This window comes from Mirounga leonina, unplaced genomic scaffold, assembly GCF_011800145.1.
Source record: "Mirounga leonina isolate KUSES-001 unplaced genomic scaffold, KU_Mleo_1.0 Mir_366, whole genome shotgun sequence".
Classification (NCBI taxonomy): domain Eukaryota; kingdom Metazoa; phylum Chordata; class Mammalia; order Carnivora; family Phocidae; genus Mirounga; species Mirounga leonina.
In genome coordinates, this window is record NW_023270709.1 from 13200715 (window position 1) to 13218734 (window position 18020).

Consider the following 18020-nt stretch of genomic DNA (forward strand, 5'->3'; position numbering starts at 1 on the left):
TATTTTACCTGATATATCCTAAATATTAATATTTAAACATGTCATCACTATAAAAAATGAGCTATTCTACCTGCTCTTTTTTGTGTGAGTCTTCACAAACTGGTTATGTGTTTCATGCTTATAGCACATCAGTTTGCACTAGCCATGTTTCAGGTGTTTAGGGGCCACACATCCAGGCCCATTGTGTGTCTCAATCTTCTTCTCTTCGTTCTCCTCAATCTGTGACCCTTAGTTTTGCCTGTTCTTTCAGGCAGTTTACTCTTTTCTCTCCTGCAGGTTGTGACTCAGCTTGTAGTTACTGTGGCTTATTGTTGAACTCCTCATGAATTTTGGTCTCAACTATTTCCCAAAACAAATTACTATTTGTCAGTTGAGAGCTATGTCCTGGTAGGAGGCCCTCAAGGAGAATGTTGTCATCTGAGACACAGGTGCCTCCTCAAGTGGAGTCTATTGAAATGAAGAAGGATTATTCCATTTTTGCGTATGGGGAATAGTGATTTTTATTTTGAATTTTTAGCAGTGAGTGACATCTGAGAGAAAGAATGAGAATGAATGTTGTGTCTAATATATTGGGGAGTAAAATACCTGCTGCAGGTGAAAGCTTTGTATTCAAAAAATGCTCCTTACAAATCAGATTGAATTCTATAGAAGTCAAAATCCTCTCCAGTGCTTTGCTGCTAAGGTAAGTTACTTCCTATCTTTACAAGATCAACCACATAATCATATTGTAGGTATTTGTATGTATAAATACAGGCACAAATGTGTGTCTAATAAAAATAATTTCAAAGTAACTATTTAATATAATTTCTTTTTATCTTATTGCAGAAAAATCTAAACAGTTGACAAATATCCCAGTGCAGTTATTTACAATTATAGAATCTTATAATTTTTTAGTATGTTGATATGCATCTGTATACTTTGTTTTTTGTTAGAAACTGAAAATAGGAAGATCCTCATTATTTGCCTGCAGAAGCCTATTAATATTGACAACAAAGAAGTGATGAAAATAGAAATCCATTTTGATTTGCAATTCAACATATCACAAGCTTCCATTGAAGCTTTAGGAGAAGACAAACAGGTGGCAGATTTAGTTCTTCTTGTTTATTTGAAAATATTTTAGTATGTTTCCCTGTCTCTAACTTCCTTGTTGGGTTTTGATGTGAACATTTGCTCAAGCTGAGATAGCTTGATCTTCGGAACATCATGTAATAAGAATTGAAACATCTGGCTTCTAATCCCAGTTCTTTTCATATATTATTGCCTTATGTAGGACACAAAGCCTCCTTCTGCCTCAAAATGCTTTATCCCATTTATTGTGAACAGTTGAAAATTTTCTAGGGTAACATCACAACCTCACCACATTCTTCCTGAAGTTTTGAGGATACTTGCTGTGGGCTTCTTAGCATTTCCTTCTCTCTCCAACCCTTGAGAACTGAGGGGGAATTAGTCGAAATAGCATCTCTTAGGGAGTTCTTCTGAAGTTCTGTCTCCTGGTGTTAAGGTGAAACGGTCTGCACATCTTCTAGACTGCTATGGCCTCTATATCACTAACTATAATGTGTCCTATTTACATACAAGAGCACAATGTCTTGGGAACGCCTGGGTGGCTCTGTTGGTTAAGTGTCTGCTTTCGGATCAAGTCCTGCATCGGGCTCCCTGCTCAGCAAGGAGTCTGATTCTCCCTCTTCTTGCCATTCCCCCTGCTTGTGCAGGTGTGCGCTCTGACAAAATCTAAAGAAAAAAAAAATTTAAGCCCTTTATAAAAACAACAACAACAAAAAAACAAACACAATGCTTTTATCACAGATGGCAGACAGAGCAAAGATATTTGTGACAAAAAGACCTAAGATACTGTGGTAGTGGCCATTAGAAGGTTGAATTAAGAGGTCAGAGACCAGAGGAAAGAAGCCTAGGTCCCATTTCCTTTTGGCATTGAGTTGTATGTGAAGACCTGTTATATTCTATAAAGTGCTCTGCAGTGGAGTTTCTGAAGACTCACCCCATGAAAAGGCCATTTCATGGATGAGGATGAGAAATAGAGTAAAATCAATTACTTAATAAAAAAAAAATGTTACATATGAATTGGCCTAACACTGATGCTAGACTGGCTGAGGCCCCAAGAGGGAGGGCCGCCAGCCCCTCACCAAGAGGGTTCTTGGTTTTATGGGAGAACGAATTCAAGAGCAAGCCATGTAGAGAAAGGGACAAAGATTTATTAAGTCTAGAAGTAAGAAAGGAGCTCCTTCACAAACAAAGTAGTAGTCTCTCCTCCCAGATAAGGAAGCATACCCTCCCCCCACCCCCATGTTGCCTCTGATGAAGGGTTTTGTGTGTTTAAAATTACCTAACCGTATAAGGAAGGGCTTTTAACTTTGGGTTTATTATTTGCACTTGGCAGTAAGATTAACTTCTTCTAATTTATGTTTGTTGTGTTCTGAGCCTTAAGTTTTCCTTAACAAAATTTTTAAGAGTTTATTCCTCTTTTAAGGTCATGTGGATTTTGGCTTACATTTCAGGTGTTGCCTGACCAGACAAGAAGCTCCTCAGAACGTTCTGGTAAACTTGAGAAAGAAGACCCTGACATTCCTAGCAGCCTTGAGAGAGAGACAGGTAACTGGGTAATAAAATCTTGTACTCTGAATTCCTTTTAAAAACAATAAAACCTTACTTGGAAGAGATCACTGCAAGCCTGTGGTGCATGAGAGTAATAAATATGCTATTGTACCTGCAGAGAACAAAGTTGCTAGCCACCTTGAGTCATTTTCCCTACCCGATACCTTGTCTTATGAGACAATTGGAAATGACAAAGGAGAAAAAATGATAGTCATGGCTGGAGGCAGAAGATGGGGTCATGGAAGAGCCTAGCTACCCACAAAGCTGACCCTGCACAGATCCTGTATCTATTAGGAGTTACGTCCCAAAGCTGTTTCTCAAAGTGCCCATAGATTTTGGATTTGGAAGTTTAACGCAGGATGTAATTACCAGATCTTACCAATAGATGGCGATGTACCTGCAGTGTGGGGTCCCCTGAAGAGCAATTGGAGAGTGTGTTCACTGTGGAGCATGGTTATTGTTACCACTTTTAATGCTCTGTTCTCTGTTATAGACCAGAAAGAAGAATCCACCAAGCTGGCAGAATTAATGAATGCCAGAGATGACCATTGCCCAATAACTGTCCCCTTAAATGACCAGTCTGAACCTGTGAGTATGGGATGCTGGGTACAAGATTCTGAACTGTGTCTACCAGGATGCTGACAGGGGGAAGCCACCTCTCCTGGCTTGTAGTCTATTTTTTTCCCCTAACCAACTATTTCTCCATTTTTTGGACCATCCTCTCCTTTAGATCACTTTTGCCTGACATATTTATATGTTCTCTTCTTTCACACAACTTGGCTCTCCCGTGGAATGTGTGACTTGGCTGGCTCTGCCTCATTCCCTCACTTGGGATCTGGAGACCAAGATATAGGGGAAAGAGTCTGATGTTTGCAGTCAGACCTGGTTTTCACTTACTAGATACAGGAACTTGGGAAAGTTAATATCATTGAGTCTGAGGCTTCTCATCAATAAAATGAAGGTAATAGCTGGTTCATGCTGTAGCCCTCTTAGATACTATACATTTTGTTTTTAATCCTAACATACTGTTGGCATATACAGGTATTCAGACCAGTCTTCATTTTCTTATATTTGATTACATGGACATTATACAGAAGTGTAACGATAGTGTTTTTGGAACTGACAAATCTTCTGAGGGCAGAAAAATAATTTTTTTTTTGCAGCAGCTGCCAACAGTCATTAGGAGTCAAGTCTAATGAATAAAAAGCCTGGTATCTTGGTATTTAGTAGAAATGCTTTTCTTTGGATATGTAACATGACTCCAAAAGAATTTTAAAAGAGGGACTTCAGAATCACCATAATTTTTTTTTCTACAGCAAACAAATACAGCAGATAGTTCACCTGAAAAATTGAAAGTGGATGACCCACAACAAGGTCAGCTTTTTTTAAAAAAAAAAAAAATCTATCACAAGACTTGAGTAGTATACTTAAATGTTTGAGAAGCTTAACAATTTTTGTTTTTAATTTTCATGGTTGGAAGTCACTTCAAAACATGAATATTCTTCAGATTTACAGGAACCGTCAGCAAAAATTCAGGATCCTAAATTAAATGACAAATCTAGGTATGTGATTTTTCAAAATTAATAAACCATGTTGATTGTTATTAATGTGACTAGTTAATGTATAAGTCAACTGTCTTTCCATCTTCATCTGGCCACACGCCACACAAGGAGAGAACATTGTGTGCAGTGTTCTGTGGAATGATTTGAGCAGTGCTGGGATGTTCTCCTGACCTACAGGTCTCTACCATTATACCCCCAGTGATATGCTTGGTGATGTAGTTTTCCCCAGCCAGGACACATGTATCAGCTGGCATTAACTTGCTACTTTTCCATGTAGGCCTATGAAGAATGGGTCATAGGACAAGTAATTTTTTTATAGCTTTATATAGAGAGACAATTGGAATAAACTGTGCATATTTAAAGTATGCCATTTGAGTTTTGACATATGTCTATACCAAGGACCATCACTACAATCAAGATAATGTACCTATCCAACATCTCCAAGATATTCTTGCCCCTTTGAAATTCTTCCCTTCTGCCCTTTCTGTCCCCCTTACCTGCCCCTTGCAATCACTGATTCTCTTTTTGCAACAATAGATGAGTTTGCAATTTAAAAAATCTGGTATAGGGCCACCTGGGTGGCTCAGTCGTTAAGCGTCTGCCTACAGCTCAGGTCATGATCCCAGGGTCCTGGGATCGAGCCACGCATCAGGCTCCATGCTTGGCGGGAAGCCTGCTTCTCCCTCTCTCACTCTGCTTGTGTTCCTGCTCTCGCTATCTCTCTCTGTCATATAAATAAAAATCTTTTTTAAAAAGCCTATAAATGGAATCAAAGAGCATGTACTTTTTTTTCTACCAGGCTTCTTTCATTCAGCATAATTATTTTGAGATTTATCCATATTATGTGTATCAATAGTTCATTCTATATTGCCAAGTAATAGTTCCTTGTTAAAATAGTTCCTAGTTAAAAGTGTTCTTTATATTTAAGCCTTTGTATGGATGTGTATTTTCTCTTGAGTAAATACATAGGAGTGGAATGACTGGATCATTGGTGGTGTAGGTTTAACTTCTAAAAAACCAAAAAACAACCCCTGCCAAAATGTTTTCTAAAGTGGTTAACCATTTAACATTCCCACCAAGTCTTCGAGAGTTCTAGTTCCTCGCATTCTTGTTAATACTTGGTAATGTTAGTCTTTTTAATCTTAGCCATTCCAGTGGAAATGTAGTGATATTTCATTGTGGTTTTGATTTGCATTTCTGTAATGACTAATGGTGTTGAACATCTTTTCATATATTTTCCATCATTCTCTCTCTTCTTGGGTAATATATCTTCAAATCTTTCACTATTAAAAATAGATTATTTGCTTTGAGTTAAAAGTGTTCTTTATATATTCTATATATATAGAAGTCCTTTATTAGATATGTTTTACATACATTTTCTCCGTGTCTGTGGCTTACCTTTTTATTTTTATAAGTGTCTTTTTTTATCTTTCATGCATAATTATTGAAGGCCTGCTGTACGTAGCTAATACAGCTTATTGTTAGACACCTAATAACCTTTACTAAATGCATCCAATTCCATATATTATTCAGTCTTCCCCATATTCCTAAGGAATGTATTATTTTTACCTCCATTTGCTAAAGGAGGAAATGAAGACAACAGAACTTACTCAAGGACATATCCCTAGAAAGTGTTGGCTTAACTATAATATGTCTTTAAAGAGCAAAATTTCTTAGTTTTTATTAAGCTCAATTGATTTTTTTCATTAATTTTTTTTTCTTTTATAATTTAGGCTTTTTTTTTTTTGGTGATGTGCTTAAGAAAACTTAAGCAAACTCATCAGTTTCCCTGCATTTTCTTTTTTTCCCTACATTTTCTTCTGGAACTTTCATAGTTTTAGATCTTATTTCAGTTATGAATCATTTTGTATTTTTATATTGTGTGAAGAAAGGGTTTTTTTTCCCCCTTCTCTCTCTCCCCTCCCTCCCCTTTTCTTTCACATGGCTGTCCAATTATTCCAGATCATTTATTGAAACAATTATTTTTCCCCCATTGAGTTTTCCTGGAAACTTTGAAGAAATCAATTGACCATGTACGTGTAGCTCAATTTCTGGACTGCGTGCAGGCATGCCTTTGAGATACTGCAAATTCAGTTCCAGATCACTACAATAAAGGGAATATGGCAGTAAAGCAAGTCAAATGACTTGGCTTCCCAGTGCATACAAAGGTTAGGATTACATTATACTGTAGTCTGTTAAGTATGCAATAGCATCATACAGATACACATTGTATATACTTTAAGTACTTTATTGCTTAAAATGCTATCTGAGCTTTAAGTGAATCAATCTTTTTGCTGATAGCGGTTCTTGCCTCCATGTTGATGCCTGCTGACTGGTCAGAGTGGTGGTTGCTGAAGGTGGGGTGACTGGCAATTTATTCAGATAAGGCAACAATGAAGTTTGCCACATTGACACTTCCTTTCATGAACAATTTCTCTGTAGCATGAGATGCTCTTTAATAGCAGTTTACTCACAGTAAAACTTCTCTCAAAGTTGGAGTCAATCCTTCCAAATCCTGCTGCTTTATTAACTAAGCTTATGTAATATTCTAAATCCTTTGACATCTCAAGGATCTTCATAACATCTTCACCATGAATAGAGTCCATCTAAAGAAACCACTTTCGGGCGCCTGGGTGGCTCAGTCGTTAAGCGTCTGCCTTCAGCTCAGGTCATGATCCCAGGGATCGAGTCCCACATCGGGCTCCCTGTTCAGCAGGAAGCCTGCTTCTCCCTCTCCCACTCCCCCTGCTTGTGTTCCTGCTCTCGCTATCTCTCTCTCTGTCAAATAAATAAATAAAATCTTAAAAAAAAAAAAAACCACTTTCTCTGCTCATTCATAAGAAGCAACACCTCATCTGTTCAAGTTTTAATATGAGATTCCAGCAGCTGAGTCCCATTTTCAAGCTCCACTTCTAATTCTCTTGCTATATCCATCACATCTGCAGTTACTTCACTAGAATCTTGAACCCTTCAAAGAAGTCATCCATGAGGATTGGAATCAACTTCTTCCAAACTCCTGTTAATGTTGATATTTTAACCTCTTCCATGAATCATGAATGTTATTACTGGCATCTAGAATGGTGAATCCTTTCCAGAAGGCTTTCAATTGACTTTTCCCAGATACATCAGAGGAATCAATATCCATGGCAGCCATAGCCTTAGGAAATACATTTTAAAAAATTTTTTTATTGTTATGTTAATCACCATACATTACATCATTAGTTTTTGATGTAGTGTTCCATGATTCATTGTTTGTGCATAACACCCAGTGCTCCATGCAGAACGTGCCCTCTTTAATACCCATCACCAGGCTAACCCATCCTCCCACCCCCCTCCCCTCTAGAACCCTGTTTGTTTTTCAGAGTCCATCGTCTCTCATGGTTCGTCTACCCCTCCGATTTCCCCCCCTTCATTCTTCCCCTCCTGCTATCTTCTTCCTTTTTTTTTTTTCTTAACATATATTGCATTATTTGTTTCAGAGGTACAGATCTGAGATTCAACAGTCTTGCACAATTCACAGCACTTACCAGAGCACATACCCTCCCCAGTGTCTATCACCCAGCCACCCCATCCCTCCCACCCCACCCCCCACTCCAGCAACCCTCAGTTTGTTTCCTGAGATTAAGAATTCCTCATATCAGTGAGGTCATATGATACATTCTTAAATAAGACTTAAGTTGAAATGACTCCTTGATCTATGGGTTGAAGAATGACATTGTTAGCGGGCCTGAAACAACATTCATCTTGTTGCTCATCTCCACCAGAGCACTTGGGTGACCAGGCATACAGTCAGCGGGCAGTAATATTTTGAAAGGAATCTTTTCTTCTGAGCAGCAAGTCTCAACAGTGGGCTTAAAATATTCAGTAAACCATGTTGTAAACAGATGTGCTGTCATCCAGGCTTTGTTGTTCCATTTATAGAGCATGAGCAGAGTAGGTCTAATAATTCTTTTTTTTTTTTAAGATTTTATTTATTTATTTGAGAGAGAGAATGAGATAGAGCGAGCATGAGAGGGGGGAGGGTCAGAGGGAGAAGCAGACTCCCCGCTGAGCAGGGAGCCCGATGCGGGACTCGATCCAGGGTCTCCAGGATCATGACCTGAGCCGAAGGCAGTCGCTTAATCAACTGAGCCACCCAGGCGCCCAGGTCTAATAATTCTTAAGGGCTCTGGGATTTTGGAGTGCTAAATGAACATTGCCTTTAAGTTAAAGTCAGCAGCTGTATTATTCCCTAACAAGAGACTCAGCCTGTCTTTTGAAGCCAGGAATTGAATTTTCCTCTCCATCTTTAAAAGTCCTAGATGGCATCTTCTTCCAAATGAAGGCCATGTCTATATTGAAATCTTTTTTAGTGTAGCCACCTTCCGTAACTATTTTAGCTAGATCTTCTAGATAACTTACTGCAGCTTCTACATCAGTACTCGCTGCTTTATCTTACACTTTTATATTATGGAGATGGTTTTTTTTCCCCCTTAAATCTCATGAACCAACTTCTGGTAGATTCTACCTTTTCTCTTGAAGCTTTCTCAGCTCTCCAAGCCATCATGGCTTAAAGAAATGTTGTGGCTGGTTTGATCTTCTATCTAAACCACTAAAATTTTCTCCATGTATGCAATAAGACTTTTGCTTTTTTTGTCATTTGTGTGTTCACTGGAATACCACTTTTAATTTCCTTCCAGAAGTTTTCCTTTGTATTCACAATTTGGCTAACTGATGCAAGAGGCCTAGCATTGAGCCTATCTCAACTTTCAACAGGTGTCCCTCACTAAGTTTAATCATTTCTAGCTTTTGATTTAAAGTGGGAGACCTGTAACTCCTTCTTTCACTTGAACACTTAGGTGCCATTATAGGGTTATTGGCCTAATTTAAATATTGTTGTGTCTCAGAATAGGGAGGCCTGAAGAAAGAGATGGCGGAACAGATGGTTGGGGCATATTTTGTGGTGCCCCAAAACAATTACAATAGTAACATCAAAGCTCACAGACCACCAATAACAAATATAATGAAAAAGTTTGAAATATTGCAAGAATTACCAAAACATTACACAAAGACCTAAAAGAGAGCAAATGCTGTTGGAAAAATGGTGGCAATAGACTTGCTCAATACAGGATTGCTACAAACCTTTAATTTGCAAAAATAAAAGAAAAGCCCATAGTATCTATGAAGGGCAATAAATCCAAGAGCAATAAAATAAGTAATGTCTATATTCTGTTACATTGATCTACTTATCTAACTTTATATATTACCTGAATTACTGTAGCTTTACAGTGGTAAAGGTACTGTATCTCATTTTGAAATGAGGTAGTGTTGGTCTTCAACCCTTTTTTTAAGTTGTTTTGACTATACTTAGTTCTTTGCATCTCCATATCTTTAGAATCAACTTTACAAAAAGTCTTCCAGCTTTTGACTGAGATTGTATTAAATTTATAGGTCATTTGGAGAAGAATTGATATCATAACAGTGTTTTCATGGTCTCAAACATGGTGTATCTCTTCATTTATGTAGGACTTCAATTTCTCTCAGTAATGTTTTATAGTTTTAAATATATAACTTGGATAAATTTAGCAAAATATATACAAAAGTATTTCATATTCTTATGATCTTTAAAAATTTCCACTTCTGGTTTCTTATCCTATAGACATGCAGTTGATTTGTATATATTGGTCGTAGGTCTTACAACCTTGCTAAACCAACTTAATACTTCTCATAATCCATTTGATAGAATTTTATTGCTATGCACATTTTAAATACTTAATTTCCAATAAAATATAGGCAATAAACATCTTTTTCTTACTCTGAAAGTACATCCCCAGAAACAGTTGTGGACATGCCACCTGTTATACTACACAAGTGAACATATTACTTTGACCTTCTCATTGTTCAACATTCATAAGGAGCCACATTAGATTTTTTTTCTGTTTTGAGATATAATTACCATACAAAAATATAGAAGTTTTAGGTATACAGCATAATGACTTGGCATACATATATTGCAAAATGATTACCATAGTAATTTCAGTTAACATGAAGCTCCTCATAAAATTATGATTTTTTTTTCCCTTGTAATGAGAACTTTTAGGATCTACTCTTGGCAACTTTCAGATATACCAAATGTACATTACATCCCCAGCATTTATTTATCTTATAACTAGAAGTGTGAAAGTTTTAACCACTTTCATCCACTTTTGACCACCCTTACCCTCCCAACTTCCACCTCTGGTAACCACAAAACTGGTATTTTTTTCTGTGAGTTTTTTTTTTTTTTTTTAATTCAAGTATACTATACAGTGTCATATTAGGTTCAGGAATAAAATGATTCAACAATTCCATACACTTCTTAGTGCTCATCAAGATAAGTGTTCTCTTAACCCCCTATATCTGTTTCACCCATCTCCCCACCTACCTCCCTTCTGCCAACCACTAGTTCTTTATATTTCAGTGTCTGGTTTTTATTTCCTTTTTTGTTTCTTAAATTCAACATATGAGTGAAATCATATGGTATTTGTGTTTCTTTGAGTTATTTCACTTATCATTGTCCCCTCTAGGCCCATCCATGTTGTTGCAAATGGCAAGTATTTTTATGGTTGAGTAATACTCCAATGTCCATATATACCACATTTTCCTTATACATTCATTTTTCAATGGGCATTCGTGTTGCAGTTTTAAGATGGGCTTTTTAAATTCCATATATAAGTAAAATTAAATAGTATTTGTCTTTCTCTGACTTATTTCAGTTAGCACAATGTCCTCAAAGTCCATCTATGTCTTTGCACATTGCAAGATTTGCATTTTTAGGATTAAATAGTATACCACATCTTTATCCATTTATCAATAGACAAGTTGTTTCCATATCTTGGCTACTGTAAATAACACTATAATAAACATAAGGATGCAGATATCTCTTCAACAGTGATTTAGTTCCCTTTGGATATATACCCAGAAGTGGAATTGCTGATTCATTGCTATTTTAGAATTTTTGAGGGACCTCCATACTGGTTGTTTAACCTTCCATGGTGGCTGTACAATTTACATTTCTACTAATAGTGCACTAGGGTTTTCTTTCTTTCTTTCCACATCTTCACCAACACTTGTACTCTCTTTTTGATAGGAATTCTAACAGGTATGAAGTAATACCTCATTGTGGTTTTGATTTTTATCTCCCTGATTAGTGATGCTGAGCACCTTTGCATGTATATATTAGCCATGTGATTATCTTCTCTGGAAAAAATTTCTCTTCAGACTCCCCACATATATTTAAATCAGTTTGCTTGGTTTTTTGCTGTTGAGTTGTAGTTCCTTTTAAATTTTGGATATTAACCCCTTACCGGAGTACGATTTGCAAATTCCGCCCTTTCTGTAAGTTGCATTTTTGTTAATTGTTTCTTTTGCTGTGCAGAAGCCTTTTTAGTTTGATGTAGTCCCAATTTTTTTTTAATTTTTGTTTTCCTTTTCCTTTGGTGTTACATACAAAAAATTTTTGCCAAGACCAATGTCAAGAAGGTTTTTCCCTGTGCTTTTTTTTTCCCCCTAGGAGTTTTATGGTCTCAAGTCTTATGTTTAAGTCTTTAATCCATTTGAATTGTGAGTATTGTAAGAGGAGTCCCATTTAATTCTTTTGCATGTGGTTATCCAGTTTCCCTGCATCTCTTATTGAAGAGACTATTTCCCCATTAAGTGTTCCTGGCTCCCTTGTCAAATATTAGTTGACCAAATATGTCAGAATTATCTCTAGCAATATTCTTTGTTCTGCGAGCTATTTTGTATGATGTTAATATGACCACTGCTGCTTTCTTTATCTTAGTTTAAGTATGGCATATCTTTTCCCATTATTTTACTTTTAACCTTTTTGGATCTATACATTTAAGGTGGGTTTATTATAGGCAGCATTTGCTTTTGCTTTGCTATTTACCTCAATATGATAGTCTCTGTTCTTGGATATTTAGACCATTTATATTTTATATGATATGGTTGTATTTATGTCTATCATATTATCTTGCTATTTGTTTTCTATTTGTCGTGTCTGTTTTTTCCACTTTTCCTTTTTCTGATGTGTTTTGGATAAATGGAATATATTCTTATGGCCATTTTATCTCCTTTGTCAGTTTATTTGGTATAACTTTTTTTTTTTTGGTTACCTTATGATATATATATGTGTGTGTGTGTTATATGTGTGTGTGTTATGTGTGTGTGTTATGTGTGTGTGTGTGTGTGTATATACACATACACATTATGTATATGTTTAACTTACCACCCTTAACCTTCAGATAACATTATATTGCTTTACACATAAGCCCTTAAACACAACTCCGGGGGCTCCTGGGTGGCTCAGTAGGTTAAGCATCTGCCTTCGACTCAGGTCATGATCCCAGGGTCCTGGGATCAAGCCCCGCATCGGGCTCCCTGCTCAGCAGGAGCCTGCTTCTCCCTCTCCCACTCCCCCTGCTTATATTCCCTCTCTTGCTGTCTCTCTCTCTGTCAAATAAATAAAATCTTTAAAAAAATAAACACAACTCCAGGTTTTTGCTACTTTTATCATGTAATTTACATATGTTATAAACCTCTAATTTTTTTTTTTTAGATTTTTATTTATTTGAGAGAGAGAGAATGAGAGACAGAGAGCATGAGAGGGGGGAGGGTCAGAGGGAGAAGCAGACTCCCTGCCAAGCAGGGAGCCTGATGCAGGACTCGATCCAGGGACTCCAGGATCATGACCTGAGCCGAAGGCAGTCGCTTAACCAACTGAGCCACCCAGGCGCCCTAAACCTCTAATTTTATTATTGCTGTTTAAAATATAATTTTAAAACACTTAAAAAATAAGAAAATTTACTTTGTTTTACCACATTTACCATTTTTACTGTTCTTCATTCTTTTGTACAGATAGAAATTTTCATCTGGTGTCATTTTCCTTTGCTTGAAAGACTTTAATGTTCTTGTGCAGGTCTCTTGGTGATTAATTCTTACAATTATTACGTGCTTGATACTGGGTATAGAATTTCTAGGCTAACAGTTTTCTGTTTCAGTTATTTAAAGATCTTGCTTCATTGTCTTCTCACTTGGTTGTTTCTTTTTTTCCCATTTGCATTGTATATTTTATTTAAATTTTATTTTATGGTGCATCTGCTGGGGTGCACAAGTAATTGTAAGACTCTGAAAAGTCCTGTAAACTTAGGCTCAATTTCTGTAGCTGATAACTATTCAGTGAAGATGGTGTGTTTCTCTCTTTGAAAGCAAAATGTTCTGCAGACTTACAAAGGTCTTTCCTTAAACAGTGGTATCGCCAAAGTCTTTGTTCCAACGTATGTACACTTCTAAGGTTTGAGGGCTCACGCTGCATTTTATCTTTTTAAGGGATTCAGTGAAGTCAGATAATCGAATATATGTCATCTCACTGGAAGACCTATTCTTTACTTGTGCTGGTTTCAGTTCTCGGATAGGACCCAGTGCTGCATCTTTTGCCAAAACTATTAGATCACTTCCTGAATATCCATCGGTCATTGTAGCAAGTTGTGCTAGTTCTTTTTGGGTCAATGGGCTTCCTTGTTTACATAATAGATTTTCAAGTAAAAGTAGTCGTGTCTCCTCATTTGTCAAAGACACATATACCCATTTGATGAAACGCCTGAGAACAGCCTTATCAAGCTCTTGTGGCCTGTTAGTTGCACCATCACTTGATTGTTTCTGATGAGGTCTGTTCTATTTCTTATATTCCCTTATATGTAAGGTGACTTTTTTTCCCCTGAGAGTGCTTTTCAGATTTTCTCTTTATTAATAATTTTCAACAATTTGATTGTGACATGATTTGGTGTAGGTTTTTTTTTTTTCCCCATGTTTCTTGAGCTTAAGGGTTATCAAGCTTCTTGGATATGTTGGTTTATAGATTTTTATTAAATGTAGAAAATTCAGGGGCACCTGGGTGGCTCAGTCGGTTAAGCATCTGCCTTTGGCTTAGGTCATGATCCCAGGCTCCTGGGATAGCTGCGCTGCCCTGCCCCCCACCCCCAAATTGGGCTTCCTGCTTAGCAGGGAGCCTGCTTCTCTCTCTCCCTCTGCCTCTCCCCCCGCTTGTGTGTGCATGTGTTCTCTCTGACACATAAACAAATAAAACTTTTTTTTTTTAAAGATTTTATTTATTTATTTGAGACAGACAGAATGAGAGACAGAGAGCATGAGAGGGAGGAGGGTCAGAGGGAGAAGCAGACTCCCCGCCGAGCAGGGAGCCCGATGTGGGACTCGATCCTGGGACTCCAGGATCATGACCTGAGCCGAAGGCAGTCGCCTAACCAGCTGAGCCACCCAGGCGCCCTAAAACTTTTTTTTTAAATAAAAAAAATTCAGTCATTATTTCTTTAAAGATTTAGCCTTTCTTTTTCCTCTCCTTCAAGTTTTCCATACACATATATTAGGCTTTTTTCCCCCCTGTTTCATTTTAGATAGTTTTTATTGCCATATTTCCAAGTTTATTAATCTATAGTATCCAACTGTTCTTAAGCCCATTCAGTATATTTGTCATCTCAGACATTGTTTTTCATCTCTAGAAGTTCTTTTTGAACTTATCTTTAACCAACTGAGCCACCCAGGCGTCCCTTGAACTTACCTTTAATGCCACTACTTAACATCTTCAAGCTATCCTCAACCTTCTTCACTTTATGGAATATAGTTGTTATAACTGTTTTAATATACTTGTCTGCTAGTATCTCTTGTGACATTTTTAAGTTGATTTCAGTCAATTGATTTTCCTTCTCATGATGCATTGTTTTTCTGCTTTTTTGCATGCCTAATAATTTTTGATGATAGAATTTGTGAGTTTCTACCTGGTTGGTAATTGGATATTTGTGTATTCCAATAAATTCCTTGTACTTTATTCTGGGATGTGGCTTAGTTATTTTAAGGCCAAGTGATCCTTTTGAGGTTTTCTTTTAAGCCTTGTTAAGGGAGAGTAATGTAACCTTTAATTTAGGGATGATTTTCCCCCACCACTGATTCAATATTCTTGTGAATACTGTACCTAATGCTCTATGAATTAAAAGGTTTCTCCATGACTAACAAAAACACAAACTATTCCCAGTCCTTTAAGTTCTGGGATTATCTCTCTGTCTCCTTGAAACAGTTCTTTTCCCAGCCTCAGGTATCCTTATATGCATGATTGGTACTTGTATTAGTCAGGGTTCTCCAGGAAAACGGAACCAATCTGATAAATGTATAGGAAGGAAATTTATTATGAGGAATTGGCTCACATGATTATGAAAGTTGAGAAGTCCCACATCTGCCATCTGCAAGCTGGAGACCCAGGGAAGTCAGTGATGTAATTGCAATTACAAGAGTCCAAAGGAGGCCTGAGAACCATGTAAATGGTGTAGATCCCAGTCCAAAGGCATGAGAAGACCAATGTCCCAGCTTAAGCAGACAGGGAGGAAGCAAAAGGGGTAATGTTTTCTCTTCCACTTTTCTATTCAGGTCTTCAGTGAATTAATTGGATAATGCCCACCCATGTCAGGGAGAGCAATCTGAAGCCACTGATTCAATTGCCAGTCTCCTCCAGAATCATCCTCATGGACATACCTAGAAATATTTAATCTGGGCACCTCCTGGCTCCAGTCAACCTGACACATTAAATTAACTATCACAATATTCCACTCAAGACTTGAGAAGAATCCTTTGCAGATCTTGAGAACACACACCCTCTGTAGCTCTCCCCTCTCTGGTTCTCTTTCTTGCAAACTCTTACCACATTTGTCTCTCTCCCCTACTTAGGGGGATTGTTGAGCTTCGCCTGTTTCTTCTCCCTGCACTGCAGCCCGGGGAGTCTCTCCAAGCAGTGTGCTGAAGAAATTGTAGCACTCCCTTCACTTGTTTACTCTTTCTTAACAGTCATTATTTTGTGTTGCTTGATGTATGACATCTGGAAAACATTATTTTATATGTTCTATCTGGTTTTGTAGTTGCTTTAGGCAGACAGGTAAATCAAATCCAAATCAAATTTCCATACTACATATGGAAAAGTGAATTGTGAGTAAAGGGAATAAGGAGTATGAGCAAGGGGCAGGGGGCAGCAGAAGCTCACTCATAATGAGGTTTAAAATATTTCTTTTAACCTTACACATTTTTTTTTAAATTTTTTAATTTTATTATGTTAGTCACCATACAATACATCATTAGTTTTTGATGTGGTGATCCACAATTAATTGTTTTCGTATAACACCCAGTGCTCCATGCAGTATGTGCCCTCCTTAATACCTGTCACCGGGCTAACCCATCCCCCCACCCCCCTGCCCTCTAAAACCCTTAGTTTGTTTCTCAGAGTCCATAGTCTCTCATGGTTCATCTCTCCCTGTGATTCCCACCCCCCTTCATTTTTCCCTTCCTTCTCCTAATGTCCTCCATGCTATTCCTTATGTTCCACAAATAAGTGAAACCAAATGATAATTGACTTTCTGTGCTTGACGTATTTCACTTAGCATAATCTCCTCCAGTCCCATCCATGTTGATGTAAGTTGGGTATTCATCTTTTCTGATGGCTGAGTAATATTCCATTGTATATAGGGACCACATCTTCTTTATCCATTCATCTGTTGAAGGGCATCTCGGCTCTTTCCACAGTTTGGCTATTGCGGACATTGCTGCTAGGAACATTGGGGTGCATATGGCCCTTTTCACTACATCCGTGTCTTTGAGGTAAATACCCAGGAGTGCAATTGCTGGGTCATAGGGTAGCTCTATTTTTAAATTTTTGAGGCACCTCCACACTGTTTTCCAAAGTGGCTGTACCAACTTGCATTCGCACCAACAGTGTAAGAGGGTTCCCCTTTCTCCACAACCTCTCCAACATTTGTTGTTTCTTGCCCTGTCCATTTTTGCCATTCTAACTGGTGTAAGGTGGTATCTCAATGTGGTTTTGATTTGGATTTCCCTGATGGCTAATGATGATGAACATTTTTTCATGTGTCTGTTAGCCATTTGTATGTCTTCTTCAGAGAAGTGTCTTTTCATGTCTTCTGCCCATTTTTTGACTTGATTATTTGTTTTTTGGGTGTTTAGTTTCAGAAGTTCTTTATAGATCTTGGTTACCAGCCCTTTATCTGTAGTGTCATATGCAAATACCTTCTCCCATTCTGTGGGTTGCCTCTTTGTTTTGTTGACGGTTTCCTTTGCTGTGCAGAAGCTTTTTATCTTATGAAGTCCCAAAAGTTCATTTTTGCTTTTGTTTCACTAGCTTTTGGAGATGTATCTTGAAAGAAGTTGCTGTGGCTGATGTCAAAGAGGTACTGCCTATGTTCTCCTCTAGGATTTGGATGGATTCCTGTCTCACATTGAGGTCTTTCATCCACTTTGAGTTTATCTTTGTGAATGGTGTTAGAGAATGGTCGAGTTTCATTCTTCTGCATGTGGCTGTCCAATTTTCCTAGCACCATTTATTGAAGAGACTGTCTTTTTTCCATTGCATGTTTTTTCCTGCTTTGTCGAAGATTATTTGACCATAGAGTTGAGGGTCCATATCTGGGTTCTCTATTCTGTTCCATTGGTCTGTATGTCTGTTTTTGTGCCAGTACCATGCTGTCTTGGTGATCACAGCTTTGTAATATAGCTTGAAATCAGGCAACGTGATGCCCCCAGCTTTGTTTTTCTTTTTCAACATTTCCTTGGAGATTCGGGGTCTTTTCTGATTCCATACAAATTATAGAATTGTTTGTTCTAGCACTTTGAAAAATGTCATTGGAATTTTGATCGGGATGGCATTGAAGGTATAGATTGCTCTGGGTAGCATAGACATTTTAACAATGTTTACTCTTCTGTTCCATGAGCATGGAATATTTTTCCATCTTTTTGTGTCTTCTTCAATTTCTTTCA

The 18020-nt window shown here is 37.6% G+C and overlaps 1 protein-coding gene across 1 annotated transcript in view; it reads left to right on the forward strand.

Moving 5' to 3' along the window:
- The window catches only part of SYCP2L (synaptonemal complex protein 2 like), a 112467-nt gene that overhangs the window by 44697 nt on the left and 49750 nt on the right, over positions 1–18020 (forward strand). The window contains exons 17-21 of the mRNA XM_035030436.1: positions 933–1078; positions 2517–2610; positions 3107–3201; positions 3930–3987; positions 4094–4175. Of these exons, the coding sequence (XP_034886327.1) occupies positions 933–1078; positions 2517–2610; positions 3107–3201; positions 3930–3987; positions 4094–4175 (475 nt within the window). The remainder of the gene's footprint in view (positions 1–932; positions 1079–2516; positions 2611–3106; positions 3202–3929; positions 3988–4093; positions 4176–18020) is intronic.